General features: G+C 47.2%; 1 protein-coding gene across 1 annotated transcript; it reads right to left on the bottom strand.

The window, feature by feature from the left end:
* Positions 1-1899: 1899 nt before the first annotated feature.
* On the bottom strand, positions 1900-17066 carry Il1rl1 (interleukin 1 receptor like 1). The gene is made up of 11 exons (XM_055607604.1): positions 17045-17066; positions 16640-16826; positions 15918-16122; positions 14852-15026; positions 14584-14746; positions 13335-13403; positions 11967-12108; positions 11333-11478; positions 7951-8097; positions 6408-6575; positions 1900-2297 (listed from the first exon to the last, which is right to left on the bottom strand). The coding sequence occupies exons 2-11, from the start codon at positions 16698-16700 to the stop codon at positions 1900-1902; spliced, it is 1674 nt and encodes a 557-aa protein (XP_055463579.1). The 5' UTR covers positions 16701-16826; positions 17045-17066.
* Positions 17067-17361: the final 295 nt, after the last annotated feature.

The following is a 17361-nucleotide window of genomic DNA, read 5'->3' as shown; positions in this document are numbered from 1 at the left end:
TTTTTTTGTTTTGTTTTGTTTTGTTTTTTTGTTTTTCAAGACAGGGTTCCTCTGTGTAGGTTTGGCTGTCCTGAAACTCACTTTGTAGACCAGGCTGGCCTTGAACGCACAGAGATCCACCTGCCTCTGTCTCCCGAGTGCTGGAATCAAAGGCTCGTGCCACTGACCACCACCCAGCTCAATTATAGATTTCTGCATTAGTGCTAGAACTGAGGTAGGAAATCTGATAAGGAAGCCAAGTATAACAGGATGAAACAAAATATATATGAAAATGCAAAAAGTTTAGAATTGCCAGAATAATCCTGAAATGAAACAGATAGTAACTTTCTTAGGTAATTTTAGGTAGGTGGAGCAACAGGAATACAGGGACGAAACAGGAGAGAATTTTAGTTTTAGCGGTCTTCATTAAGGTGAGTCACAGGATAAATGAACAGATTCGCCTGGCTCACAATGAGTTTCATATTACAAATATTAGTATTTATTGAATTCTTTCTGAAATCCAAGTACTTCTGTTTTCTGTTAGCACAGGAATCCAGCATGGTATTATGTTTCACGCGACCTAAGAGAAACTACTGTTTGAGGGCACTGGGGAACTGACAGTCCCGGGGCTAGCTACCCAAAGCAAGCCTGCTTCCCGACTGCACGTCCTGGGATGCAGACAGTTCTACACAGCGTGCTTTCAGCAGTTCATAAAAGCAGATGCTGTTAGAGCAATCTTCAGAGGGCAGGTGGATGAGCAAACCATCCAGTACAGCACAGATGTGCAGGCAAACTTCAGTTCCAAATCATCTTCAGCTAAACCTCAGCCTTTAAACTGAACTTGAGCAAACGTTCGCCTGGCCATCCGACTTACAGACAGAGCACGCCGTCCCTTGAAGGGTGGGCTACTCTAGGCCCTTTTCACCTGCATCTGGATAGGAAACCTCTGCAGCCAGAGCTCTGAAGTGTATGTTGACCGTGAGTTCAAGATTGCTCCCCTTTCTAGAGTCTCTCTGCTTTCATTGTCATTTCAGTGTGGAATCCTGTCAACTAAGGCGGGACTCGTGTCTGTCAGCAAGATCAAAGTTCGAGGCACCAGGAAGACACTTGCCGCATCTCTGGGCCCGTTCCCTGGGCACCTGTGACCCCAAGTTTGTGCGCTGTCCCGAAGGAGGCTGTTTGGGGGCCTTTGGCTACAGATTAGCTCTGTTCTGTCCACACTCCCCAGACATTTCATAGAAGTATCACAAAGAGTAAGTTGTCCCACAGCAACAGACACAGTTCTGCGTAGGTAGAGGAGCTGGCATGGCAAGGCAGACTTGCTTCAGCTGGAGTCGGCAGCACACGCCGAGGTGGGACATTCTGAACATTTGTAAAGGTTAAATCTGTGACAGGCCGCAGATTTCCACAGCGGGAAAAAGGGAAAATGCAAAATCCATACAGTACGGTCTCGGATAAGTTGTAATTATAACTTACCAAAATTAACCTTAGGATGACAGAGTTGTGGCTTTTATTATATTTTCTTTCATTTTTATTATTTGTATATTTTATTGTATTTTATTTTATACTTCATGTTTTCTAATATACCTTTATTACTTTTATTGTGAGAAGATATTTCTAAGGAGAATTAAAAAATATAAAGACATTTAGAACTGAAGAACGCTTGATTGCAATGGCAATTTCTATAACTTATTCTAACGAACTTGGCAATATTGACATGGCAGTACTGGGTAAAGGCCCGATAAAAAGAAGAAAGGGATTCTGGCATGCTGGGAATGTGCTTTGCACTGGTGTTCGACCTCTGGAGGACAAGCCAGGGCGCCTTGTTAGCGGGGAGCTTGACGTCTCAAGCCTTCACCCTTCCACCCTCCCACGCCTGCTGCTGGGACACACCAGGTTCCAGCCAGCCGGGTCTGAGACTCAGAAGCGTCTCAGGTCCAACGCCTTGCCAGCCAAAGGCGCCCCGACGGCTGCCGTCTTGGGGGGCCTGCTCGGCACTGGCATTTGGTACCGCACGTGCTTCCAGAATTTGGAGCTCAGAGACTTGTGGGCCACGTGGTCCTCCCTCCACTTGATGGTGCCCTGTGTCTTCACAAGGTGCTGGAGAGAACTCTGGAGGCCCTCCACCTGCAGGCGGCTCGCCTCGCCCGGAGGCGCCATCTCAATCAGGATGGCCTTGGACTCGTTCTGGATGAGGGCACTGTGCAGCGCAACCTCCTGCTCGTAGGCAAACTCCTTGCTGTGCATCATGAGAGGCGCCAGGACGAACACGTGCCGCCTGCTCTTCCGGACGCTGCTTTCCACGGCCGTGGCTGCGTCTGTGGGCGAGAGTTCAGAGTTGGAATCCTGGCTGTTCCGGACATTAAAATAAAAGCCTCTTATTGCTGCAATCTGGCCACCGGCATGTTTAAAGGGTTAACATTTTAACTCATACACCGAAGAGTGCAAACTCAGCAAGCCTTGATCCTCTCAACTGACGAGTGTTACTGGAGAGGTCCCGGGCCACTTCACACACCCACAGTGATCTCTGTTTGGAGGGCCGATTTGACCCATGCTTTAAAAGAAGATCCTGAGAAAAGTCAGATATCCGTTCCAAGTCGGCCTTTGTGCCTTTGCCCAGGCCAAGATGATACAGTTAGCTCTGAGTGGACTCAGAAAAAAAATCTGTGTCCCCCCAGCGCTCACTGCGGAGGGTAAAAGCACACGAAAGATAGGAAGCCGCGGGCAACTCAAGATCTCCCAAGAGAGCAGTGAAAGATTCTGATCAGCCAGAACGAGAAAGCCATGAGAATCGGGGTCAGGCGGAGCCGCGTGTTCCCTGAGGCTTTCCTTCCTGGGTGGAGGGACTTCGGGAGAGGTGGAGGTCAGCCAGCCAGAACACAAGCACAGTAAACAGGCCAGATACCAAGTTCCCCTAAGGCTAGAGCCGTTCTGTTGGCAGCTTTGATGTTACTGGGTGGAGGAAGACCAGAGTTCGTGCATTGAGGGAGGGAAGATGGGAACCATCCTGAAGGGAGCACCACCACCTGACAAAGAGGATTCGAGCCCAATTCGAGCCCAGAGAGCATCTAAGCAAATGAGTGTGGCTGATATGCAAGTGTTAGTAGACATGAGCTGGATGAAGGAGGGAAGGAGAGATGGAGGTCTGGCAGCTAGGAACATCCCCATAGACAAACGGAGATCCTACAGACCCTTGAACAGATTTGAGACACAGAAAGATACTTGTGACCCTTGCCTGCTATTCTCTACCCCTGCAGCAGTCAGTGGGAGAGCTGGAAACAGGGAGGGAGGAGCCCAGGAAGATTAAGAGTGTACCTCTCTAGTGTGCGTCTTCAGGCCTTTTACGACAGTGTCAGCATTGAGCAGAGATTTGAAAAGAACCAGATTGCCCCCTGCCCATGCCTGTCACCTGGTACGTAAATCCCTCTCATCAGGTAGAAATGCCAACTGAAAAAGTTAAAGCAAATCTGGGCTGGAGAGATGGCTCAGAGGTTAAGAGCACTGTCTGCTCTTCCAGAGGTCCTGAGTTCAATTCCCAGCACCCACACCCTGGCTTACAACCATCTACACTGGGATCTGATGCCCTCTTCTGGCATGCAGGTGCACATGCAAATAGAGCACACACATGTAAAAAAATAAACAAATCTTTAAAAAAGTGTGAAAGCAAATCTGAGTGTATTCTGTCCCCATTCTCATTCTAAACCCTTGCTGACTTCTGAGGAATAGAGAAAGAGAGAGAGAGAGAGAGAGAGAGAGAGAGAGAGAGTTGACAGGGAAAGTGAAATAAAAACTGTTGTCCTAAATGTATGGAGGGCAAAAAAAAAAAAGTGCTGACATGGCTGAACTTGTGATAAAACTGTCAAAAGTACAAGATGAACTGAGAATACTAAGAAACAGAAGCCGCTGTTCCACTCCCCTGAGAATACACATTTGCAGACTGTCTCATCAATGTGAGGAAAATCAGTAGGACTTTCCTCAGGTATTTCAAATACCTTTGCTGTAGGCTCTCTGGATATCAGAATCAAATTTTTTTTTTTTTTTTTTTTTGGTTTTCCGTTAGGTCTCCTGGAGATTGAGACTTTTCAGGGATGGCCCTGCCCAACCGCAAAGGATCATGATCTTCTCCCCATTCCCCAGCTCTCAAGACTCCAACCCCTCCCCCCCTCCCTTGGCCAACTCTATCAAACCCATGTCGGGCAGAAACACGGGTGGAGACAGTTACAGAAAACCACAACTGGTCAGAACACAGAGAGCAAGCAAGTGTGGGTGGCAAGCCACAGCCGGTAATCTACTCGCCCAACTCCTCCACCTGAGGCTCAGGGACACCTGGGAAGAGAGGGTGGAGAGACTGTAGAGCCAGAGGCCCAGCTCGGCTGCTGGGAGCATCTGTCTCTAAGAAACCACAGGCAAGCTTCCCCCATGAGGCTTTAGCAATACAGCTACCTAAAAAGGCTGAACAGAAGCCAGGCCAACTAGATATGCTACTGCGGAAGGCAAAACCTCACCTGCAGGCAACTGAGGGATGTCAGGAGAAGGGTCGCTTGGGGTGAGCCATCTAACTGGTCACACAGCACCAGTCAACCCCCAAACCATATACATACAAGGAACACTAAATGGGATGAGCAGGCTGGGGTACTATGTTATGGTGTGTGTGTGTCTGTGTGTGCATGTACAATAATAAAAAAGGGAAAGATATGGTTTAAGGAGCAAGGGGGAGGAGCTGGAAGGAGGGAGGAAACGTGGGAAATGAGGTAATGTTTAATTTTTTAAAGTTTCAGAGTTGTTCTGGAAGAATGCAAAGGAAACAAAGTTGAGGTGATGGCAGCTAGTCACAGGCGAAGCCCCTGACCTGCCATGTTCTGTCACACTGCTGTGAACGGCTCATTGTTAGGACAACCAGGGGCTGAGAAGCACAAGTACGTGATGAGCAGCTCTCCAGGAACGGTCTGAAAGCTGGCCATGGGCCAGCAAGGCGAAGCTGCTGCCACCAGGCCTGGGGGCCTGGACTGGATCCCCAAGAGCCACGTGATAGAAAAAGAGAACTCTGACTGTCAGACGCATGCATAGCATACACAAAATAGGTGTAAGTTAGGAATGTCTCTGGTTTTAGTAAAGCATGCTGGTGCCGGCGGTCATTTCACCATGTGTTAAAGCCAGCCTGCACCACCTGGTGCGTTCCAGGCCAGACAGGGGACCAGGAAAGACTCGGTCTCAAAATAGTCAATCAACCAGTAGCAGATCTCTGGTCTTGAGTCTGAAATGACACTCAATTATTTTTGTTAATGCATATGTTTGACATAAAGTAAATATTCTAAGCTAATATCCCTATTACAACTCATGTTATGAAAATCATAATATCACAACTCATACCATGAAATCACTACACTCTCCAAAACAGAGTGCTAAAATTTAAAATGCAGCATAGGACATGTGTGTTTATAGTTCACCTGATAAATTAGAATGCTAATGTGTAGTGAGAATTTTGGGTTTTTTTTTTTTAAAACCCAGTTCTGTTATGCAAACACGGTTCTGTTTTACTCCCAGGTGTGAGACATGGGGCTGCCTCAGTTTACCCACAGCAGCTGACTATGAATGTCTCCTGCTCCAGGAGGGGCGTGGCCTTTCCCAGCTGCAGATAGCTTACAGTTGGGGCTCTGGGTTAGTGTAATTGGGAGAGCCCCAAGAAGGCCTGAGGCAGCTGCTGCTTCTGCTGCTGCTGCTGTTCCTGCTGCTGCTGCTGCTCCTGCTGCTGCTCCCCTCCTCCTCCTGCTGCTGCTGCTGCTGCTGCTTCTGCTCCTGCTGCTGCTGCTGCTGCTCCTGCTCCTGCTGCTGCTGCTGTTCCTGCTGCTGCTGCTGCTGCTGCTCCTGCTCCTGCTCCTGCTGCTGCTGCTGCTCCTCTCTTGCTGCTCCTGCTGCTATTGCTTACTGTTGCGTTTGCTGGTTTGCTAGTTTGCTGGATATTCTGATGACAAAATTTGGACCTGCCCCTAGAAACCCAAAGCTCCTAATAGGCAGGAGTAGTCTAAAGAGATCTTGGCCCCTGCCCCTCCCTAACCTTTTTCTCTTCTGCATGGTGTTGGGGTGTGGGAAGGAATTAGAGTGGAATAAAGGTTGGAAGGGTGATAGCTGTAAGAACTCACTAAAATAACTAAACAAATACGCCGACACTGATGCAGGCATATAACTCTCACTACACAGTCCCTGTACTTACAGTCTTTTACATTTTAAATAAATGTCAATCTCTGTCTCATGTGTTAGACCTCACAGTGACATTTTGTAACATAGTGTGTTTCTGTGCCCCCCGCCCCCCACTCACGCCCCGGCTTCTCACGGTTTCACACTCTGTGTGGTCTTTCCTCCACGCCATCGCCCACATTCCCTGACATAACCCGTCTGGTCTCCTGTGGAGACGCTCCCTGCTCCTTCACCTTGTCCGGGCAGCACGTCTCTCCCGTAAATGCATAACTTATAGCCGCATTTCTTCTCGAGAACGTCGGGCAGAGTGTGATGAACAAAGCGGTCCACGGAGCTGCTCCCTGCTGCACTGCCCCGGAAGACCCGTGGGTAGATGACGTAGCCATCATAGAGCTTGCCGTCTGGAAGGAATCAGGTAGTACCACTTCACTTGCCAGTCCTCAAGAGATACCGACAGCCCACAGCTATGAAATGTGACCAGGAAACCGAACATTGGTTGGTTGGTTTACCTCTTAGCGTGAGTGACAGAGTCTGAACACTTCAGCTTTGTCTACAAGCTCTTCGTGTTCGTCATCATGGAGGCGCCTTCCACACCTCCTGCCCGTTACACTCTTCCCGTGCAGCCTTCCTCAGTCAGCCACACAGCACAGCTTCGGAAGACCTCCAAATGAATCCCGAAGCCGGGAATAGTACTGCCCCCTCGATTCTACATTGTCTCCTACATACACACAAACACACACACACACTCATACACACACACACACACATCTTCACACACACACACTCACACATACACTCAAAGGACTAGTTTAGAAGCATGGCACAATAAGAGTTTAACAACCATAACTAGTAATAAAGATGGAACTACAGTCGATAAAAAATTGACAGCATCACCACTTTAGCACTTTGTGGCCATAATCTCAAAGGGAAACAACTGTTGCTCTAACACACACTAACACGCACACACAGTAAACCTGTAATTAACACAGTAACTGACTCCCGGAAGCATATACAACATGCTTACACTGAACAAACACACGAATCATGTCCAATCGCCCATCTCAGACTCTTAAAGCTCATTTGTTTCTTTTAGCACTTCCTTAATCTTTTCACACTTCAGCTGACCTTAGGAACTGAAAACCCCAGAAAGCAAGCTCAGGGATGAACAGGAACCACAGCACTTCTTCGGAAAAAGTGCGTGTGCTAAAGGCTCACAGCAGCAGGGAAGCAGAATTTCTTCAGGAGTCTGAATTTCCCCCAGTCAAACCAGCGCCGGCTGACTGATTGCTTCATACGCAGATACCTAGCCTGTTTGCTTTCAGGTGCAGGCTCCAAAGGTCCCCCATCGCCGGAGACCTCTTCCATGTGTAAAGTTTGTACACGTGTGTTCTTAGGGACAAGAATTCGGGGAAAGTTAGCACGTGTTCCGTACCCTCCTTCAGCTGCTCAGAGCAGGATTGTATTGTTGTCCTTTTGTAAAGTTGGATCAAAGCACATCTTCCAAGACATCGAAACCCTGTGGGCCTCAGGCCCAGCCTGTTATGGGGACCCACTAGGAACAGCAGCCCCACCAAGGAGCGTGTGTGTGATGAATGTCTGAAGGGCCAGAGCACAGGGAATGGCAGCAGCATGGACAGCCAACCGCGCAGACTCCAAAATCTCCATGATGAGTTTGCATAGAAAATGGAAATCTGGTTCAGCAGCATGACGTCAGTAGACAAATAACCAGCAGTCACCGGGACTTCTCATGAAAGGAACCCTGAACAGGACACTCACCATTCTGAGTTTTGTATGGTGTCACCATGTCTCTCCAGAAGAGCACAGCATCAATCCAGAACACTTTTAAGACTATCGCCAAGACATTGACAAGCATTAGCAACACACTGCATCCTGCAACTATGTAGTAGGTGCTTTGGTGGTCAACTAGGAGGAGATGGGGAGAGAAGAAAAACTATTGTTAATACCAGCGAAATAAGGCAGAATGGATGGCCGCGTGGATGCTGACATCCCCAGAAACCACAGCTACGCTCACCCAGTAGACCAACATCGAATTCTCAAAATCAACAAATAAGTTTGATTGGCCCCTACTCTGTACAAGTCTTGAGATTTGGTAGCACAGAATGTTGCTAAAGGAGCAGGAGACACACAGACACATGTGAACCTGGACAGGAGGTGAAAGGGACTTGAGCTGGCAGAGGCATCTTGGATGGAGATGGCTCTATGCTTATGTAAGGAAGGCTTCCTATAGACAGCATCACCAGAGGATGAGGGGGACGCAGGAAGAGCCAGAAAAGGCAACACCCCCTGTGCAGAGCGGAAGACGCGGCCATGTGCAGAGGTGGAGGTGTGTTCTGAGAACTATGGTAACTCCGTCTGGGGAGTAGGCGGAAGACGAGGCCAGGGCCATGCGTGGTGTGTCCTCACGCTGGGAGGGTGTGAAAGATGATTACTGTGACGGTCCTGGAAGGCTTGTTTTTATTGGATGGGATGGAATGTTCAACGAATATAATAGGATGAGAATTTGGGGAGACGATAAGGCTTGGAACCCATGAAATAAGATGGGTGGGATTGGCAAGGTCAGAATTTGTTGTCCACACTAGTGAGCATTAGTCAATAGGTCAGGAGGTTTATTGCATCTGAGGGGGAGGGGCATAGAAAAGACCCCCATTGCAGGCCACTGAATATGTGTGCTGGAGAAGTCAAATTGCTGAGTTCTTAGTGCCGGTGCCTGCTGCTGGTGCCTGCTGCTGTTCAGCTATCTCTGAACTTAGTCCCACGTTCCTTATTTCACAAAGCACATGAGCAACATGGCTTCCAACTTTAGGCACTTGTAAGCCACGTCTACAGGTTGAACACGGGAACCGCCACCACTTACGGTGCTCTCGGCAGTTTTAAGTTTACGGTCCTTGTAGACTTATTGAAAGTGGGGCTGCTTACACGTGACCATGAGGAGACTTTCCAGTCTATTTGTAAGTCCCACGCATTGGGGGACTTACATGAAGTCCCCCTATAGGACTTGGTCTAGGACCTCCAAAACCTGGCATGAAACTCTCTGCTAGTGACATGTTCCTCTACATTCCTTGATAGTTCACCATCTCTGTGAACCAAGGAGAAGGAACTCGAGAAAAATCTGGTGCCCCAGAGAAGAAGAAAGAGCTCTCCGATGGCCAGCACTTGCTGTCTTCACTTCCTTAGGTTTAAGTAAGAACTTCCCTAGGAACTCACTCAGAAGCCTTGTCTACACGTCCAGCTGTTTGTGGGCTAGGACGGTATAGGTGGTATAGACGGTGTAGATGGAGTACTTAGAGGAACTGCTGTGGTGAAGTTCCTGTGAGGCCAGACCTGGATCAAGATGTCCCTGAAAAGCTGATGTTCAGCATCTTCCTAATTGCTCATGGTTTTGTTAAACATAAGTGATTTTCACATCAACAACTAGACACAAATGACACAAATGTCATTGTTTATACACAGGAAGCTGTCATCTGTGTCGCATCCTGGGTCTAGAATCACAGCTCTTGGCAAGCCCTTAGCTCACCCTGCCTCACGTCCTCACTTGTAAGTGAAATTAGCAGACAATGTGGGTGTGCCAGTGAGAGGATAAATGGGAAATTCTAAGGAAGGGAATTAGATCTAGCCTGAACATGAAAGCAACGAATATGTGTGTGCACTGTGGTTACCACAGATACAAAATTTGTACCTAACAGTGTTTAGGAATGTGCAGAGGGAGGCTTTTTAAGGTTTTGTTATATAAATTTAAGAAATATCAGAATTTCATAAACAAAAGAATTCATTATGATAATTCAACAACAAATGACAGTTTTTATTGAATATGCTGAGTGGTTGCAACAGTATAAACACATTGAATAATAACAGGTGAATTGAAAATAAACTAAAAGGTACAAAATCACACACCGACAAAACAAATATAAAATCCCATATGACACAAATAAAATTCCAATACAAACATGACTAGAGGATATTCACAAATCCAGACAGAAGATTCTAGCACAGGAGGGGACTAAAGACAAAGGTCACGATAGGTAAGAGTAGGGGTGTGGCTTCCCTTTTCTGGTAGGGTGCTCAGGGAGCACCATCATGCTATGACACAGTGCTGTGGTCTACAGCCATCCTGAGTGACACGGTTACCAGGCGCAGACGCCTGAGACCTTGCTGAACACAGCAGCACTGAAAGTCGCGTATGAGTCACAGCTCTGGTCACCTATGAGTCACGGCTCTGCTATATAAAACATTTACAAGTCAGAGGCCAAAATCAAAGCCAAAGCCAGAAGCTCCGGGCGGGATGAGGTGACACCTAGCGTTAATCCCAGCACCTGGCAACCAAGGCAGATAGAACTCTGTGAGTCCAAAGCCAGACTGGTCTCTAGAGTGAAAACAAAGACAAGAAAAACCCCAAGTGCCATGTCCAGCGGAGAGACAACATGACTGTCAAGTCAGTGCCTCACCTGTCTTTCTACTCAGTGTATTCTCTCAAGCTAGTGCCCGCATATTGCTGGGGCCTCAGAGTCGGCACCTCCCTCCCACACCCTCTCCATGTTTGAAAGAAACTATTCTTTTACATTAGTTGTATTGCCATTGAGGGAGTGGTCAGACCATAAGAGAGGGATAAGGGTAAGACTATGTTCTCTCCACTCTTAAAATGGGATCAAGTCAGGCATCTACCTATCTGGATGACCGCACCTGTGAACTCAGAGACGAGTGAGGAAATTAGTGACTGCTCAGGATGAAGTTCCTAAGTTTTCCACGGCAGGATTACGCGAAGAAGCGCAACATGTTCCTCGCTGCTTTGAACCCGGGCTAAGCACCAGGGTCTGTGACTGAGGAAGCCGCTGCAGGCGAACAGGAGCCAAGAGGGAAGGGAAGGGGAAAGGAAGGGAGAGCATGTGAAGGAAGCTGGAGAGAGGGGGAGGAGTGTGGGGAGAACAAGCAGGAGGGCAGGAGGACACAGAGTCAGAGTCCTCGAGGAAGGCAGAAACATTCTGGGGACACCAGATTTAAGGAGCGTCCTCATGAGACCCGCCAACCGGTCCCACGATCACGATAGATCCCCCACAAACTGCGACACAGTCCTCTGAGAAAACGGCTGAAGTTTACAGTTGATTCAGCCAGTTCAGGGCTGAAGCTGAGGGACAATCCTTACTTGGCTCTTTTCTTCTCAGGCTTATGGGGTGCCTTATCCCGCCGTGAAAGTTCAGGGCCACACACTCATATTCCAGGGAGAAGTCCTTGTCTCTCACACTGGTTATCCTTAACACCGAGGTTAAACAAGCCAGGCCATTGCTGGAACTGAGAGAGCAACACGTTACAATGTCTGATAATGTTTTGCTGCCAGCGCCAGCCATGAGGAGGGAGAAAGGAATGTTTCAACTTCAAGATAGAAATAGCTGGGCATGGGGATTTGTGCCTCTAATTCCATCATTCAAAAAGGAGGAGGAGATCTGTGAATTTGAGGCCAGGCTGTTCTACACAGTGAGTTCCAGGACAGGCAGGGCTACAAAGTAAGACCTTGTCTCGATAGAGAGAGAGAGAGAGATGATAGATAGATAGATAGATAGATAGATAGATAGATAGATAGATAGATAGATAGATAACAGATACAGATATAGATAGATGATAGATATTAGATAGATAAATAGATAATGATAAACAGATAATAAATGACAAATATGTACATAGATGATGGATAAATATTAGATATATTAGATAAATAGGTAATGATAGATAATACATGATAAATACATAGATGACAGATAGATAGATGATAAATGACATACCTATGATTTTGCCCTTCCTCTTCTTGAATTCTTGCATCACTAAAATTTTTAATGTTCCTTTTGTTAATCTGCCACCGGACAACAGCCAAGGACTGAAGGCCTTTGCCAAAGCAAGCTGAGCAGGTGATGTTCACCGCTTTGCCTAGACGAGAAGTGAAGAAATTCACTAGGAAAATTAATTCTGCAAGTAGCACCTAGTTTCACTCAGCCACCCTGCAGCTCTGCCCATGTCCTTCCTCGTCTTCTTCCTGTGCCTTCATTGCTCTCCACCTCCATTTCCTCAGTGTCTCCATTTCCCTCATAGCCCCACCAGCCTCTCACCTCAAGGAACACAGAGCTTGCTCTAGCCTCACATAACCATGTAGAAGTTGCTGCTATTTGAAAGATGAGCTTCTTTTCACTGCCTCTTTCTCTTCCTACAGAATTCCGCTTTCTGTCCACAAGCTACCTCTGGAGATGAAATGGCTTTACCACGGCTAACTATTGTCCCAGATGTAAACATTCACAAAGGGTGCTCTCTGACGCCCCGCCCTTCAACTCCAGGTGTCCTTCCAAAAGTGAAGACGTCAGAGCTGGTTTCAGACTCAGTTACACATTCAACCTTCCCTTCCTGAACCCCGAGCTCCCACCAGGAGCCTGCCTAAAAGTGAGGTGCGTAAGAGGCCCAAAGTCCCAAGAGCCCTGGAATGGCAAGCCCCGGAACGTGGAGAGAGAACAGCAGCCACCACAGTGCAGGTGGAAGTGGCTGTGGCCAAGGCTCTTGTCCTACTGGTACAGTTAGATACTGCTCTTCGGCAAGGAAGAGGGCGGCAGGAAGGATTACACACAGGAAGTTATACGTGATCTTGCTTCCCAGAAACGGGGAACAACAGTGTGGGCAGCATAGGAACGAGTGCAAAGCACACCGCTCGCCAGAGAGTGACAGGCCGAGGCCGGAGTGTGGTTTTACTTTCAGAAGCGCAATGAGAGAGGCATGGCTCGTCATGGTGTTTCCAAAACCGAGCTCTTCACTGTACCCCGCTTCTAACAGACGGCCACAGAGAAGAGACATGGAGATTCATAAACCCGTATTCTCACTCGTTTGCGATCTCTCATCTGTGACCCTGGGTGAGCCTTTGAGCATCTCTGAGCCTATGTTCCTCAAAAGTAAAGCGAGGGCATCAGCCCCCGGGAGGAGCGCTGATAACCACAGATGCCCATGTGAGAGGGCCATCAGCTCCAGGGCTCAGTTCAGGCACAGGGCTGCACTGCTGTCACCTCACGTTTCCTCTACTAATTACATGATCCTTCGATAAAATAAAATAAGACAGATCCAAAATCCTGAGAAACGTTTCTCAGGTCAGCATGGAGTTGTTTAAAATCTCTCACCTATTTCTGCATCCACTGTTGTGTTCTTTGGCGGGGTTGTAATTACTGGAAACATAGAAAAGCCTTTTTCTTAAAATTAGAAACAAAAAAAAAAAATAGCGTGTAAGTATTAAGTGTTGGTTGGCCATCAATATAAGGCTAGTCTTTTCGTATTTCTATTTTATTTCACAGCATCGTGTCAACTTTTTAAAAAATAACCTTTGGCAATGCACACACACACACACACAACTGTTTTCTATAATTACTATGATGCTTTTTGATATCTTCTATTTTTTCTCACACATTAAGACAAATACGGTTCTAACTCACTAAGTGTGTGAGGTAACAATTATTTGAAACCATGATTCTGTAGAATAAGCATGAAAGTACAGAGAAGAGGGTGTCAATAGACTCATGAATATTGAAATCGTAGACTCTGCAATATTGACATCCTATCTGAAAAAAGTTCTTTTCTAAAGAGATGACCTGCTTCGAAGACACTGATGATGACGTCAAGCACTGTAAAGCAGGGCTGGGAACCACTCAGCGGTCTGCATGAAGGCCGCTGTGCCCCGCCACACTCGGGTCTCTTTATCTGTGGCTTCTACATCGACGGGCTCCAGCAGCTACATACGGTCAGGGGGTGTTTCTTTGCTAAATGTGCTGACTTTGTCCTTGTCATGATTCCCTCAGAAGCAGTACACCTGTTTATGGAGTGATTGGTTACCACAGGTGATCTGGAGATGAGGTGGAGTTTAAGGGACTGAGAGAAGATATGAAACTGAGCTATACCAACACTCTGGACATCAATCAAAACCCCGACCTTTGAGCACTTCCCCAGGTGGGAGCGACAGCCTTGCCAGGCCACAGAGGAAGAGGATGCAGGAAGTCCTGATGGGACTTGATAGGCTGGGGTCAGACCATAGAGGAGGAGGGTTTCCTCTTGTGGACTAGGGGTGGGAGATAGGGGGAAAGAAGGAGGAAGGATGGGACCAGGAAGAGATGAGGGAGGGGCTGCAATCGGGATATAAAGTGAATAAATTATATATATTCAGACTGGGCTGTCCTTGAAATTAATCCTCCAAAAAAAAAAAAAACCCCAAAGAAACCAAGAATAGTGATGGCTTTGGTTCAATAACACAATATTTCTCCCTGGAATTCTTAAACCTTCTGCTGCATTAGCAGCTTCCTTCTGTATTCAGAGTATGCGGAAGTTAAAAGGAAGCAGAAGGGAACAGGACATGGGTAGAGGGAGGAAATGCAAGCTAACCTTCCACTGTGAAGGACCTCGTTGCGGACACATTGTAGCTGGTTCCGTTCTCCGTGTGCGTGAATTTGCACGTGTAGTCACCTTCATCATCGCTCCTCACGTCGTCGATGAACAAGTATGACAGGTGCGCCCTGAACCTGGGCTCTCCAAGAGCTTTGCAGTTCTGCAGCAGCAACAAAGACACCCATTTCTCTTCCCCTGACTTCCCCCCCTTTCAGCTACAGCCCTGCAGGTTTCACCAGACACTCCCCGAATTTCAACCCTTTACCTTAAACCACTGCACGGGTGCTGTCAGGTTATAGAGCTCCGTCGTTGGACAGGTTATCTTGGAATTCCTTACTGACCCATGGACTGTCGAGTACATCATATAGTCGGGAAGGCTGCAGCCCGGCGGCTGTTTATATATGGTGACATTCACATACCCAGTCATATTCACTTTGGGACTGTTAAAAAAAAGCCATGCGCTTGAGGAGAGATGCTTATGACCACGAGATCGCCTAATCCAACTCTATCCCTCGCACAATGTTGCTTTTGCAAAAAAAGGGTGCATAACGGTTCTTTTCTAAGTGTGAAATAATCATTAACATCTCAAGATTTAAAGATTTCTTCACCCTTGAGATGAAGCAGAGCTCCGAAAATGGCCTCACACATCTCCGCTCCTGCAATGTTGGGACCCTAACTCAAGTGTACGTTAGGGTTTGCGGAGAGCTCTTCATGGATTACGACATTTACTCTTACAGTGATGTTTCTGGGATCATAATGACACCACTGCATGAACTTACAGGGGAGGCACCAAGACACAGACAAGTAGCTTGATGGTACCACACACCTAACTAGGAGAAGGGCAAGGGCTGGAAACTGTGGTCACCAAACCTAGCACCAAACAGTACCCCGGCTTATCTGACACTGTGGGCACCAGAGATGGTGTGAAATCTGGGCCCACGGCAACTACAGCTCAGACCGAGAGATTTACAGACACAGACCCCACGCCTCTGCCATCTTCCTCTTTGTCTGACATCTACACCTTCAACACAGACCTTTGTGACGCTAAATGTCTGGGCTTCCATTTGGTATACTAGTTTGATCTTACTCCCAGACAGCAGTGAGCAGTTCCTCACTGTTCTGTGGGTCAGCAGAAAGGTTGTGTGTTTTCCTAATCAGGCTGCCAGTTATATATTTAATAGCACATCACCTCTCGGGCTGCTGGTCTTCTCAGCTGCACTTTCTTGTTCAGACCACTTTAGAAAGTTAGCCATTCCACTGAGGGTAGAGCAGAGAAGACAGGGATAGGAAGAGGAGCAGGCATGAGGTTTGTGATGGTTTCCTGAGCATACCTTCTGATAATGCAAGAGTAAACCCCAGAGTCACCCACTCTGGCTGGGAGAAAGTTCAGACGGTCTTTTGAGACAAAGATCCGACTTCTTCTTTGAGTAGGAATACGTTCGTTTGTATCTGAGTAGTACCATTCCACGGGGGAGCCTCTTTTCTGGGGGCAGCTCACAATTAAAGCCTCATCTTCTAGGCCCCAGGACAGTTTGCCTGCAAATAAAAAGTGTGAGCATGATCCTGAGCTGACTGTGAGGGAAGACCACAGTTCTTTTACATAACTTCCTGTTGCTGTTCAGGGTTTGATTTTTTAAAACGTATCATGGATTGCAATGGTTTGAGAAAGAATAAGCCAACAATTGAAGCCTTTACTAACTGTGCCGCGTGGTGTAACAGAATAAACAATCAACTTGAGCTAACGTCTCCCTTCGCTTCTAGGGAAAAGTATCTATATTTGCCTAAACACATTGTCAGTCAATAATGCTTGTAACATCTCCCCCATGCAGGGACAGTGCTGCAGCCTGATTACCATCACTCAAAAGACATGACCTGCTCACTCTAGGGAATTCCTTCTGAGAAATTTACTGTAAAGATGAACGAAGAGGAAATAACTTCCTAGCACACAATTCAGCCCCAAACAACTGGCAGCAAGCAGCTTAAATGGGGCAAAATATTCCCAGAACTACGTAAGTTAAAAAATCATACCACTGGTCTGAGAATCAATACTTACTGCCCTTTGTTACCATGAAGCACATGGGAACTGTCAGGATTGCCAGAGCCCAGAGCCCCATTCTCTGTTGATCAGTTGATTGCTGAGGTCTCTGTGACGGATCAGTGACACGGGGTGGAAATGAAGTGTGCACTAGGGGGCTGAGGAGTGTTGTCTGACTTAAGGTCCAGAAGAGAAACCGATGTAGCTATTGGAAAATAAACCATGTAGAACCATAAGTAAAATACTCATCTTGTCCAGATTCTTAACTCGCTGAAGACCACAAAGGACAATCGACATGTCTGTACTCAGTTCACAGCTTCATGGTAACGGGCTTCAGGTATTCAGTGCTGCATTCATCCCCCTGAACTGGACCCACACAGCAGTCTTCACAATGACAGGATTTTTTTCACAATTATATCTTACCAGTCGATTGAGAATTTTCCAAAGAAGCTAAATTAAGAGGAAAGAAAATATTTTCACATTTGAAAAAATTAGAACCGTAACATCGAGTAGATGCTGGAAAACACGATGTCATGCAAAAAGCACAGCCATGTAGCAGACAGGAGGCAGCACACACACGTCTGCTGTTTTACACTCCAGCACACGCAGATCGCCACCACGGTAGAACTAAGGAAGGAAAACTTTGAACTAAAACGTCAGCCAAGAGGACACCCAAGACTGCTCCGCCAACTTTCAAAGAACTGTCGCTGCTGAGGCTTGTTCTCCAGAGCCAAAGAAGT

Source organism: Psammomys obesus, unplaced genomic scaffold (assembly GCF_907164565.1).
Source record: "Psammomys obesus unplaced genomic scaffold, mPsaObe1.curated_primary_1811, whole genome shotgun sequence".
Classification (NCBI taxonomy): Eukaryota; Metazoa; Chordata; class Mammalia; order Rodentia; family Muridae; genus Psammomys; species Psammomys obesus.
This window is presented reverse-complemented; position numbering and strand designations above follow the sequence as displayed.

What these genes read in the sequence shown, in the direction of transcription:
- Il1rl1 (XM_055607604.1), bottom strand. Translation starts at nt 16,700, where the DNA reads ATGGGGCTCTGGGCTCTGGCAATCCTGACAGTTCCCATGTGCTTCATG. An exon ending in CTTCATGGTAACAAAGGGCA is followed by an intron (nt 16,123 to 16,639) that starts GTAAGTATTGAT and finishes TTTTATTTGCAG; the next exon opens with GCAAACTGTCCTGGGGCCTA. An exon ending in GAGGTCCTTCACAGTGGAAG is followed by an intron (nt 13,404 to 14,583) that starts GTTAGCTTGCAT and finishes TCTAATTTTAAG; the next exon opens with AAAAAGGCTTTTCTATGTTT.